Source organism: Ptychodera flava, unplaced genomic scaffold (assembly GCF_041260155.1).
Source record: "Ptychodera flava strain L36383 unplaced genomic scaffold, AS_Pfla_20210202 Scaffold_38__1_contigs__length_1544198_pilon, whole genome shotgun sequence".
In the NCBI taxonomy this organism is placed as follows: Eukaryota; Metazoa; Hemichordata; class Enteropneusta; family Ptychoderidae; genus Ptychodera; species Ptychodera flava.
In genome coordinates this window covers 1,489,543-1,502,672 of record NW_027248360.1, presented here as the reverse complement: position 1 = coordinate 1,502,672, position 13,130 = coordinate 1,489,543, and the positions used below count along the sequence as shown (strand labels likewise).

The window sequence follows — 13,130 nt, the reverse complement described above, 5'->3', positions numbered from 1 at the left end:
GGTGTTACATAAATGTCAGCTTTAGTCATGAGTAAGTATTGGCTAAGTCAGTGGAAACTTTGAGTCAGTGACGAAGGTGATGGCCCCGGCCATTAGTGTTTTTGCAGAAATTCATCCTCAATTCTATGAAAATCATGGTCCCTGATAACTCAGAATCCTGCAGCCACCTTTCACAACAGTCTGCATTTTGACACAAGCAGACAACAGTATTTGCAATTTGCAAAAAAACTTAAATCCGAGCTCAAGCCAAACAAGCATCAATGCAGGTTTCAAAACTGTAAAATCAGTACTACTTTTAATCCGAATTATCCTTTTGGCGGCGATTTACTGGTCTGGTATCAGTGATCACTGGGCAGTTTGGCAGACCGTCTATTGCAATGTAGCTCGCTTGTCAGGTTTGCCCGTAGGGGGCGCCCTATTGAGAAGCACAAATTAAACACCCATGATTCGTTGGCCGTTGGCGAGTATACAATTTCACATGATTTATTATTTATCATTTTACAATTCACATGTACATGATTTTATTCACTTATTACAGAATTCAGAATACATTTTTATTTTACAAATACATATACAAATCTTAATACCAGTCCATTACCCGTTTCAACTACATCGGAGGCTAATTTATTTTGTATGTTAATCAGGATACACGAGGCTCTTGCCTTTATTTACATATTATGCCATATATGGCCCACATGTTGCCATCTTATGACTTTACGTTTGCTTTTCTTTTGTTATTTTCAAATCCCATCAGAAAGTTAGACTTTCGCTTGTGAATTGCCGCTATCAGTAAGATAAGCTTATCTGAGAGCGAATAAAATTGAATATAATTATCGGAATTTCTTCGACTGGCGAATTTCCACTTTCAATCTTATATTGCCAACTTATACCGTTAGACAGAGTCTCGCAGGCCGAGAACAGCTGGTCATCTAGTATTCTACATCGAGAAGAAGGGAGCCCCAACGAACAAACTCTCAACTGATGTAATACATAGCAAAGGTTGCGAGAAAAGCAGAAGATGAAGATCACATTAAACATTGTAATCAATGAAAACGGATAGCCTTTAGCCCTGCGTACAGGTCTGTGTGTTCCCGGCGTTATACGGTCTGTGGTGTAGGCCGTATAACGCCGGGAACACACAGACCTGTACGCGGGGCTAGGATAGCCTTATGCTTTGAAAAACACAGGCAACTTTACAACATTCATCTGTCACTATGTACACTTGTATTTATATTTAAAGGTAAGATATTTGCATACTACGCAAATAGGACAATTTACAGAATGCTACGCTCTGCTGCACATTTGACAGCGATGATTCATATTTTATCGCTATTCAAGTAAGGCAATCGGCTTCAATGATAAAACATTAATTACTGTGGGAGTAAAACAGCGCGTCGATGACGTTCAATTACATTTTCCCCGTGGATCTACAGCATAAGAAATGGAAAACAGAAAGAACAATTTCTTTTTTGATATGCAAATTCTCAGAACAACTCATCCAATCAGCTTGTTTGAGGGAATGGCACTGACGAATGACGTTTCAGTATGTTTCTCATCATACTGATTTGATTTATATGCAAACTGCGTATTCGCATACTGTTCAAATGAACTCTCGGAACATACATCATTTATACTGTAAAAGGTTTTTAAAAACAACAGCTATCATAAACGGCGATTATAAATGGGCAAATAAAAGTCACGTGGTAACCATTAACCTAATGGAACCAATGGTATTAAATTAATGAAAAATACATAAATTAATAAAAATTACATCTAACGCGTAACTGTCACACAGTCAAAAACATGTAAATGATATCAACGCCCAGTCAAAGTTAAGTAATAATAATATTCATATAAAATCAATACAAACATCTGGGAAGTAATAATAATATTCACATAAAATCAATACAAACGTCTGGGGGACGCTTACTTCAACGACAGGAGACGACACGTATGTTTTTCCTGGCAGATCGACGGTGGCTTGAAGCGCGGCGCAGTAGACTGCTCGTTTTAAAAATCGCCTTAGTTCTAATCCTACCTACACTATTCTGAATACATCAAACACATTATTTCAGTTTGAAATGACTTCGTGTTCCACACACAGTCCACTTGTAAATCACGTGACCATGGCGAGGACTCGTAATCATCGTTATATCTTGAGGACGCCCTCTTCGTGTTCCTTCATCCCTAGTAAATATATATTTCTTTAAAGTGTCCCTTTTCTCCCTCGGTTGCTTTCCGTAATTGCAGTTCTCGTTTTTCAATTTACCCCCGTCCGATTTCTTCGTGGAGTGCGCCCTCACGGTTCTTGTGCTTCGTCCTCTTCAAATGGTGCTTTTTCGGCGTGGGCGGGAATGACGGTCGATTCGGTCGTCATCTGTGAATAAAAACAAACTAGTGAGAAAATGAACTGAACGACATGTTGCAAAAAAGTTATGCATTAAGTATTTATATGCTCGAAAGGTAGGTAAAATTCGAGAAAAGATTAACACCATAATGGTCCATGTACATCGACAAAACTTTAAAACGATTCATGATAGTCACGAGGAAAGTGTGCAAACGATACTATGGAAAATGATCACGTGATTTGTGACACAAAATTCATATAAATGCCCTTGTTTGATAACTACGAGACTCCCACAAAAGTTACAAAAATGTCATAATTTCGTCTTAATTTAAAACAAAAAAGGGATATTATTTCTGCTCATGGGTTTCATTCCAAATATTGGACGAAGACGCGCATTTATTAGTTGCTTTTTTAAGTTCCGGTGAGTCAGTAAGCTTTTCAAACATACGATTAATTTTCTTACGTTTTATTGAATTCTGGTTATTTACAAGCTGGACGAAAAGGCAGTTTGTATAAATCATAACATTTTACCACCTATTTCGTTTTCTCCATCATCGATCTCTGGCGCACAGAACTTGAAATAAGAGAAAAGGTTTATGCAAAGGCTTTCATGTGATGCACTCGTATACCAGAAACAACTCTGTTTTTGGTCATAATCGTCAGCGTTTTACATTTGTAGCTTAGTTAGAGAGAGAGAGAGAGAGAGAGAGAGAGAGAGAGAGAGAGAGAGAGAGAGAGAGAGAGAGAGAGAGAGATTGTAGCTTTGTCAAGATGAATCTTACCTGGGGTGGCGTTTTGTCCATGATCAGAGTGTCTTTTCCATCCCTTGTTTCACGGCCACCTTCAGAACATCGCCTCTCAATGTTGCTATTCCATATTCCGTAGCCAAAATAAATTACAAAACCTGTAATTGAGACAAAGAGTGGGGTCAGTATTTGTGGTCAGGTGACGAAAGTTTGATGATTTAACGAAAGAAATTGCTTTTCAAAGTTTGGTTTACACTGTGGCTAGCTCAGTGTCTGAAAACCTTGCATTCCGATGTGGGGGATTGATCTGTCCTTGTGCACCTCCGATGCGTAGCTCTCTGCTACCATATGGTATTTTGACTACCGCGTACCTTTACGTATATCATTTGATGTCACTTTTCGAGCGCCATCACCGGTAACTACAGAAAACATGTCATAATTAATAAACAGGGAGTTGGCTCTTGAATGCATTGACCGAAATAAAAAAAAACCCTGATGTACATAATTTATTCACTGAATTGAGAAAACACCAGAAATATATTTATGGTAATTACTTCTGACGGAATCATCCAAGGCGTATTTAACGGACGATACAAGGTGCAATGATGTATTTTATTCTTTTAAGATAGTACGCGTCTTGAAGGTGAAAGACAAAGTTTTGCCCAAACTTTCTTCCATGAATCTTTCAACCATTCTCTTACCACATTAGGAATACAAATCACGGGTTATCCTTCAAAGTTCGGCACACTAACATTTACCGATATCTTAAATTCAGAATAGCCGCCCTCTCTGTGCTAAGTCTATGGGGACATATGTCGAATTGCGAAAAACTAAGGCAGTGAAAAGCTCCCTTTCTCCAAGAACTTTAAAATTAGTCCCCACTTGCGGTAGACCAGAAAAGTATTGCAAGAGAGTCTGAATATCTGTCCCCCGGGGCGCATTCTGCCTTATTTTACAATGCATCACATATCCATTATGGTCCTCACAAACTTTTTAGCAGGTTTGCTGCATCCATTATTCATAAAAATATAATACGCTTGATGGTAATCTATGTAAATATCAAGCAGTCATTCATCTTGGTCACAAGGCAAAGTTTTAGCCACACTTGCAAATATCTAGTGTAACTTCTTCGAAAAGGCAACATATTAATTTATTGAAAACTTGACTTTCAGTAATTATTCAAGTTTTGTAACACAAAAATGCCTAGAAACAAGTCAATGTGTCATATACGATGTTCCCTTGCGTTGATTTAAGGTAGTATTCGCCCCGAAAGTGAAAGACTTCAACTTTTGCTCAAACTTTTCTCGATGAAACTTTCGACCATTCCCTTACCAAAGCAACTCGAAGAATAAAAATCGGGGTCCCCGTGCGAACTTTGGTACTAGAGAGACAAATTACCTAAGCTTTCCCGATATTTGAAATTCAATATGGTCGCCATCCCTCTGTTAACTCTATGGGGAAAAATTAAATTTTAAATTTTCGAAAAAACTAAGATTCTGAAAACTTTTCTTCATCAAGAGTTTCAAATGAGCCCCCACAGGAGGTAGATCAGAAGAGAATTGACAAAATTTTAAAGCCCGAATTTCTGTCCCCGAGGCGCGCTCTACCTTAACCATGAGAATCTAGTGAAGTGAATTGTTTCTTTTCTTCTGAACACTTTATAACAATAAATAATTTAAGATTACTTGCCTACGATGAGCCAGATTGCAAACCTCACCCAGGTCAGATAGGATAACTTCAACATCAGGTAGATGTTGACAAACATGGCGGCGATCGGTAACACCGGCACGCAGGGCACCATGAACTTGAACTTGTCTTTGCTCTGCGGCTGCTGATACAGCTTGACTATGAGAAAGACGATGAGGCTGACGAACAGCAGTAGCAGTATGATAGCCCAGGCGTTGGCTTGAAGGAGGAACGGCCGGCCGAAGATCACCAGCGAACAAAAGATGAAGATGACGACGAAGAGCAAAAGCGTGATGTAGGTTGCGTTTTTCCCGCTTTGCACCGTGGGTAGCTGCTTTTTGTCCGGTAGCCCCAGCAAATTCCTGTAGCGACCGTACATTTTGTACGCAGATTCCCGTAGGCGGGAAAGCGTCAGGTCGGAATCTGAATATGTATTGAAATTGTCGGGCTCCGGGTCGACAGCACCGTACCGAGCTTTGATTGGCTGCTCGCCTTGCTCGGACTGGCTCTTCGGAATCAATTTCTCCGGACCAGCCTCGGTCAAGGTGGAACTTTCACTTTGGGCGCCTTCTTTAGCTATTTGCTCTTCCTTCCGCTTCATGGCGTCAGGCTCTTCGCCTTCGTCATCGAGCGTGTCGTAGTCGATCGTCGTCTGCAAAGCAAACTCGACGTCATGGTGGGGTTGGTAGCGTAGAATCAGGACGCACATGGATACGATGGTGTAAGCCAGTAAGGTGCCAATTGACATCATTTCGATAAGGTCGGCTAGGCCAATCAAAAGAGCTAAGATGGCGGCGATGAATCCAGACAGAATAGTCGCTATTGCTGGAGTTTTGGTGAAGTCGTTGATGCGAGCCATAAACCTGTGAAAACATTATGAGGGCAGAAGATGAAGTAATGCTATTGTTGTTGTTGTTGTTGTTTTGGTTGTTGATTATGATAATGATCATGGTCTTGATGATGTTGAGGATGGCGGTGGTAGTGCTGGTGATGATGATGATGATGAGGGCGGAGGAGGGTGGGAGTGATGGTTTCGAAGAAGATATGATGATACAGAGTGGTAAAAACGGTTGTGGAATTGAGAACGGTGACGTTTATGTAAAAAGAAGCAGTGACATATAATATTTGTCAAAGGTTACAAATTGCGTGTCCAATGCATATGGCAAGATCCTGGTTTTCTATTGTTGATGTAAAAGACTTCCTAATTGAGGTTAGTAACGATGTCAGTTATTGTGGGGGGAGGTTCTTTAATATCGGACGTCACTGAGAAGACAGCTGGACTCGGAATAGTTAACAATAAACACGTAACTATTTATTGAAAACACTGGAGAGAGGATCCTGAACTCCTCACGTTACATGGAAATTCGAAGAGCAACAAAACGTGGAAAGCCTCGCTTTCATTTCCCAAAACGGCGGGAAAGGCAACAGAACATTGTATCAAAGTTAAACATGAACGTCATTGGCTAATTTTCCAATGTCATGCGTGGAAACAACTCCTGGTTTTCGATGACGTTCGCAATGTGATGTCAAACAAGTTTAGGATCCTATTTTAACACCAAGCTATAGCACGCAAAATATGCACCTTATGAAAACACAACAAAATCACTCAACAATCTCAAACTTTCACGACAGTTATCAGGACAAATAAAAGTTCGGTAATTGTTGGATAATTTCTCTCCAACCTTATTGGACGAATGAAATATGCAATCTTGACTCCTTTCACACGAACAATTCACTCTTCGTTGTAAGACTGTTTGAGGTGACGAATCTGTATGTAACTAACAACCTACCTGAAGAGAAGGCCGTCGGAAGACATCGCGTAGATTACACGGGGCATCGGAAAGAGCGACCCCATGAGACTGACAGTCAGCCCGGCGATGGCGCCAATGGCCACGATATACTTGGCATTATTGGCGCCATGCTGGACGAACATCTCGAGCAGCGGTGACTCCGGACTGATGTCGTAGTACGGTATCATCAGCGTGAGGATAATACTGACGGAGACGTAACCTAACAGACAGATGACCAGCGACAAGACGATGGCGATCGGGATAGACCTGCTGGGTTCTTTCGCCTCTTCGCCGGTGGTGGCGATAATGTCGAATCCGATGAAAGCGTAGAAACAGGTTGCAGCACCAGTCATCACCTTAAAAAAGAGCAACGGTGGTAAGAAATCAATGAAAGACAGTTTTCCTCCCGATGTAAAAAAAGTAGTGAGCCTTATAATACAATAGGGAAATTTTTATGAAATTTTATAAAATGCAATGCAGGCAGGTTATCAACGAGCGGGAAGGTAAGCTCTCTTCTCTCTCGCTTCTCTCTCTCTCTCTCTCTCTCTCTCATCTAGTCAACGAAAACAGGTTTCCAGGAAATATATACACCCATTCTGTACTATTGTATATACACCAATCCTTATCTTGTTTTGATAGAAATGCCCCACTCGCTTCTGCGTATACCTCATGAAACACACATGCTACACATGCCTTAGTATAAAGCCTTTGTTTCAATTTGATAGACTTACTCCTGAAAATCCATACGGCATGAAGCCGTCCATCCAATTTTCCGAGTTGACGTAGAACAGCCCAGCAACAACGATGAACACCCAGACAGCTAAATTGATGGCGTTGAGGGCGTTGTTGAACCCCACCGACTTCTTCACGCCCGCCGTCACTATCAAGGTCATCACTATGACAATGACGCACGCTAGAAGATCAGGGTATGATTTCGCTGTAAAGGTGAGAGGGTTTAAAATCTTTAGTACTTTCATTTTCAGCGTGAAAGTATTTTATTAAAACCTTTTAAAGTTTTAAATTGTTTTATGATCCGCTTTAAACCCTATGTGAACAAGAAAAATACAGTTTGCTACATTATAACTTGAAGATTATTCAAACCTTTGCCTGTTTTGGGTTTTCAGAACTCCCGCTATCCATAGAAGAAAGGAAGCGTGTTCAAAATTGACCCAGCAGCTACAGTATGTAAATTATGTAAGATGGTAGTGTTGAAGTCGAGTAGTATTTTTTGTTTATTTGTCCATTGCATGAACCTCCATTTTGCAAGTTTTCTAATCTTTTTATCAGATACAAAGCTGATATTTCAAGTGTGTCATTTTGTGTTTAAGGGACAGATATTCTGACTCTCAAACTTTTCCAATTTTTTTCTGATCTACCACTTGTGGGGGCTAATTTTGAAGCCCTTGAAGTAAGAAAAACTTTCACCGTCTTAGTATTTTTGAAAATCGAAAATTATATTTTTGTCCATAGATTTAACACAGGGATAGCGCCATTTTGAATTTCAAATATCGGTAAATCTTGGGTAATTTGTTTGTCTCGTGCTAAAATTTGCACGATGACACCCGATTTTTATTCCAGTGATTTCAAAAGAGAACAGTTTAAAGATTGGTTGGGGAGCTTTTGAGCAAAATTTCAAAATTTTCATTTTCAAGCGTTTCCTTTGAGAATGAAGACTGTCTGCAAAATAAGCCTACAACAAGGTTCGCTCCTGTTCACGGTTGTATATTTTTTCTGTGTTATGTATCTTAATTAAGTAAAATGTTACGCCTTTTCATGTGGGCCGGAGGCCTTTGATTGCGAATAAACTTGCACAGTTTCTCGTGCATCCATTGCTAATTACTAAAAGGATTGGGCAAGATGTTGGCATGCGTGAAACAGACACGCTGCTTACGAAACGAAATTGACTTGCGCAAAGCAGGTGTTGCTGCCCATTGGTGTATCAACAGAACTCTGGAAACTGACATAAATACTAATTAACGGATCATAGGTTACTTTCCCTTAATTGAATTATTTCCAAGGCTCTAGCGCATGCATGTCTGCAGATGACACTTATTGCTCCAATAATTCCCGCTAATGACAATCTATTTCTTTTGATGTAAATTTTCTCAAGCGATCACTTTCCCTTTGTACTGTTTACAATTCTACAAGGAAGAGAATCAATTTTCTTATATCATGCATTTCTCTCCAGCGATAAGTTAAATGGGAAGCGATCGGTGTGATTTGCTTTGGAAACCTGGAATAACTTATGATCAGTGTACACATTTATATAAAGTAATGACGTCACTATCTAGAAACCATGATAATCATAGATACATGACTATTCAATCAATACAACTATTTCAGTTGAGGCATTTGGTTAAAGGGAGGGTGTCATCGGAACTGCGCCTGTGCGACTTTCCTGTTCACAAACAATGTATATTATGCATAAAATGTAGATGCATCACATCAACATAGCTGCAACATATAAATTTTACGATATTCATTGTTGACAAACATATTTTAACTTTCATCAATCGCCAACGTACCCTAAATATACAGTGTCGTAGGGGTCCCTGGCAACCTTAGAGCAGAGTTCCGACGACGCCGTCCCTTTAAACCTTGGTTTTATTTTACCCTTCGTACTGTGTTTAGTTTTGCTGTTGGATGGGAAATGCACATTCGTAAATTACTCAATTTCCATGCCGATATCATTTTGCAATGACCTATCATTTTGCAGGTTACATATTAATTTGAAATCTAGGAACCTGAGTTGCCTGATATGAACATATCTCTGCTAGTATTCATCGCTATAATTTTAAGTGATCAGGATAACACCTGTTGATATTTGATACCGACTTGAAACTGCGGTCGCGTAGTGAATACTGTACCGTACAAACAGAAAATTTGGCCGTTTGCCTGTGGTCCTTACCTTATAAACATACTTTTCAAATTGCATTACCGTCACCTACACTGGAACACACGGTATTGGAAAGAAAATGAATGAACTCGCCAACACTTTTCCGGCCAATCTTGGTAACGTCAAAGATACCGTCATTAATTATATACCATGCAAGAATATCGTTTTTAACATGATTCTATCGTTACTTTGAAAAATTCAGTGTGTAGTTTTCTTATCGCCAGTTAAGTTATATCTTATCCCTCCATCAACCGGGTGGGTTTTTTTTGAGAAGAATCGGTTGAATCGATGGTCACGATTAAATTGCAAGTGATGCGCATAAGGCAATAGAGGGCGCTTTGGACTCCTAAGGCATATACCCAAGTTCTTCAAGTGGCCTTGGAGAAGTTTCTTACAATAGTTCTCAACAATGAAAGAAAACGGTCTAAACCTGACATTTTTTAAAGGATAACATATCGTATGTATTTCTATCTTATCGAACATCTTGCTGTAGATCAAACGAGACATACTTCCTTTTGTAATAACTTTTTTCACAATGATGTGAACCCGCAAGATTCTTGTTCAAATATATTGATCGCTCAAAGGACCATTGATATTGAAAGATTAAATCCGTTTTTTCAGTAACTTTCTTTATTCCAACACTCTTTTTAGAAATTCAAAAGAAGTATGTCAGATCTTTCTGCCTATAAAAACATATCTTAAAAAAATCAATTGCAGTTACAATTTTCGATAATTTTACGTCATTAAAGCCTCTGAGCGCCAAAGTCAATTTTCGTCAACTTAATAAAATATGTACCAGTCATTTTTTTATTTTTGCCAAACGTTTAATTAAACAAGTGTAGCCATTGAGACGCGTGTCCATTTCGTCCAAAATTATCAAAAAAATATCTAAAAGTTCATGAAATTGGTAAAATGTTGCACTAAATTTTGGTTGCAACTGAGTACAGCACTCAAAGGGATAAATGTGCAAGGAACATTTGAAAAAACAGAAATATATACATTGTTGTTCATTATAAGTAGTATTGGTATATTCAATCAGTATTCCCTGAGAATGCCTTCGTTTGAAAAGGGTAGCTTCTTGATGATCTAAATCACGTATGCAATCTGCATTTTATTTCATGAATTTTCAGACGATCAGGTTTCTGTCAGTCTATATCTGTTCACATGGAAATAGACATGCCCGCAGCATTGTCGTGGAACATACAAAATGTCAAATATGGTAAACCTGAATCCAGGATTGAAATTGCCCCTTTAATCGTTTCTCAATACATTCAAAAGGAAGAAAAATAATATCTGCGGACAGTCGGGCGTAATTATCATGCGAGCCTTTTCAACTATTTTAAGACGGTTCAGTCATAACCTGATAGAATTTTTTTTTCTCTGAAGCATTATGGATGAAGAAAGGGCTTAGGGAAACAGAAGGACACGAATACTTACTGTGTATTCCAAAACCTCCCACGTTGTCAAGCATGAAGTGGCTTATTTTTGTGGTGAACTAGGGCGTCAAAACAGCTGCTCAGTGCGCTTGCGCCAGCGGCGGTGCCAATCAAATATTCCAAGATAAGATTCCAGCCAATTACAAACGCAGCGAATTCCCCTACGGTGACATAGCTGTACACATAGGCTGAGCCAGTGGTCTTTGGTACGCGTACACCGAACTCTGCATAACACACACCTAAATTCGATAAAAAAAAATCAGTGAAAGTAAATGCACAGATTCCATGATATAGTCTTTGTCACAAAATTAGGTCACACCCTGGGGCTAGATTACTGTGCAACTGTCTCAGGAATATAATATTTTTCGTTTGTTCTATTAAAGATTGTGTGCTCATTCAAGGCTTGTCGTCTGCCGCAAGTGTGCCGGATCCAATTGCAGTGTTTGCGCAGACGTTGTGTAAGCAGCTGCGTCAATATCTCTGCATTTTCGGAAACTTGATTCGATCTTGCAGATTTACTGTTAGTTTTATGTATGCGGCATTACTCGCCCTTTCGGGGCGACATTTACCAGACTTTAAATTCCACTTCAGCTTTATCCTGTAAGTAGGTTTTCCCGCCAATCAATCTAACAATATCCGAGAGATCTGAACTTTCAAGGAAAAGAAAATTGGCTGACATTGAGTTGCCAGTGATCAAAGATTCTGCCCACACTAATCGGAAGTGTGGGCGTAAGGTGGGCGAGTGAGTGAATTCAAGGCAAGGCATGGCCAGCAGTGACATTCATTCATAGAAGACTGTCAAATTCAATTGACTCAGGGACGAAATTTTGCCCACGACAATTTTTGCTCGGATTCTCACTAGGCAGTGATTGCATCTTTTAAGGATAAATTTTCTACATTGATAACCCGCTCTCAATTTTTTTAAAAAGACAGGCAGCTCGCTCACATGGAAGGTTATGGCGGCGGGAGAAACGCGGATAGGTGAAATTTGAAGCAAATATATGTTTAAATTTCTGTCCCTGTCTGCAAATATGACTTACACAACAAATCGTTTGCAAAGTTCTGATACAGCCATGGTAATTTTTACCGCCTCTGCGACTGTTGGTCCCCGAAATGAGGTCCCAACGTTAGCAAAATTTGCATCAGACAGCATTTTATACGGTGTATGGCGCGACCATTCGCGGTATCCAGGCGACAAGCGCTGAGGTTGGCTCGCCGCATCATAGGAAATACCCATTAAGGAAATGGCCGTCACGTGACATCGGAAGTTCCGTGAAAAATGACTTGGTATAACTAAGAAGGACAGCTAGCACTGACTAGCAGCCATAACATTCGTTAGATTTTTATTTTCACGTTAATCTTCGAAAATTTTAGTTCGTGTAAAAGGGCGCCAAAGCACTGACAGGTTTTGCTGTATTCAGTGTTGTCATCTTTTTGCCGACCCTTCATCGTTGATTTCCCATCAACCAAACCAGTATTCGAAACAGTAAGAATAATTTGAATTCTCGATTTTACTCTAAAATCTTGATTGCATCTCTGCCAAGTTTTTGAATCTGCTGCTGTTTCGAACTGATCGTTGCTATATACCTACATTTCAAGTCGTTTTTTCCCTCAGGACTATTGAATTTTATTTAAGATTCTACAACCTCAATACTTTATGACACAATTTTCAAACGAGCAAGTGCTAGTACATGGTGTGGGCATGAGCATTTTCACAACCATGTATAGCATGGCGCCCTTATGCATTGGATGTTACCTCAATTAAATTCAGACCAATTAAGAAAATTGTAACTTGTCCCTGCAGGCTATGAAATCTATTGATATCCATTATAACTTGATGAATTGTATTTTTTCTCAGGTCGCCTGTTCTTTTCTTTGAGGAGGGGGGGGGACACAAACCTACAATGCCGCAAAAGATATATGTGGATGTATGGAAGATCACGCGATGTGTGTGCCCACTCCTTTATTATGCGCGCGCACTGAATACATGCTATGAAATCGTGCCCGGGTCTGTTCACGCGTGCAAGTTCGGCAGTTTCTCACATTTCCTTGCCTCGGTCGCTGAACTATTCAAAATCGATTCGACGTTTCATTTATTTGTACAACTGCTATCATCGCTTGCGACGAATAATGCATGGGCTTTGTTCGGCTGTCATTCACGCTGAGCGAAGTAACTTCTAAATCAGGCTGATAGTGTGATTAAATTTACTCACACATTCTCGATTTCTT

The 13,130-nt window shown here is 39.7% G+C and overlaps 1 protein-coding gene across 1 annotated transcript in view; it reads right to left on the bottom strand.

The window, feature by feature from the left end:
• Window positions 1-1,126: 1,126 nt before the first annotated feature.
• The window catches only part of LOC139127874 (solute carrier family 7 member 14-like), a 52,506-nt gene continuing 40,502 nt past the window's right edge, over window positions 1,127-13,130 (bottom strand). The window contains 7 exon segments of the mRNA XM_070693732.1: window positions 1,127-2,377; window positions 3,130-3,251; window positions 4,783-5,642; window positions 6,570-6,925; window positions 7,301-7,506; window positions 10,903-10,951; window positions 10,953-11,140. Coding sequence (XP_070549833.1) covers window positions 2,300-2,377; window positions 3,130-3,251; window positions 4,783-5,642; window positions 6,570-6,925; window positions 7,301-7,506; window positions 10,903-10,951; window positions 10,953-11,140 — 1,859 coding nt within the window. The 3' untranslated portion in view covers window positions 1,127-2,299.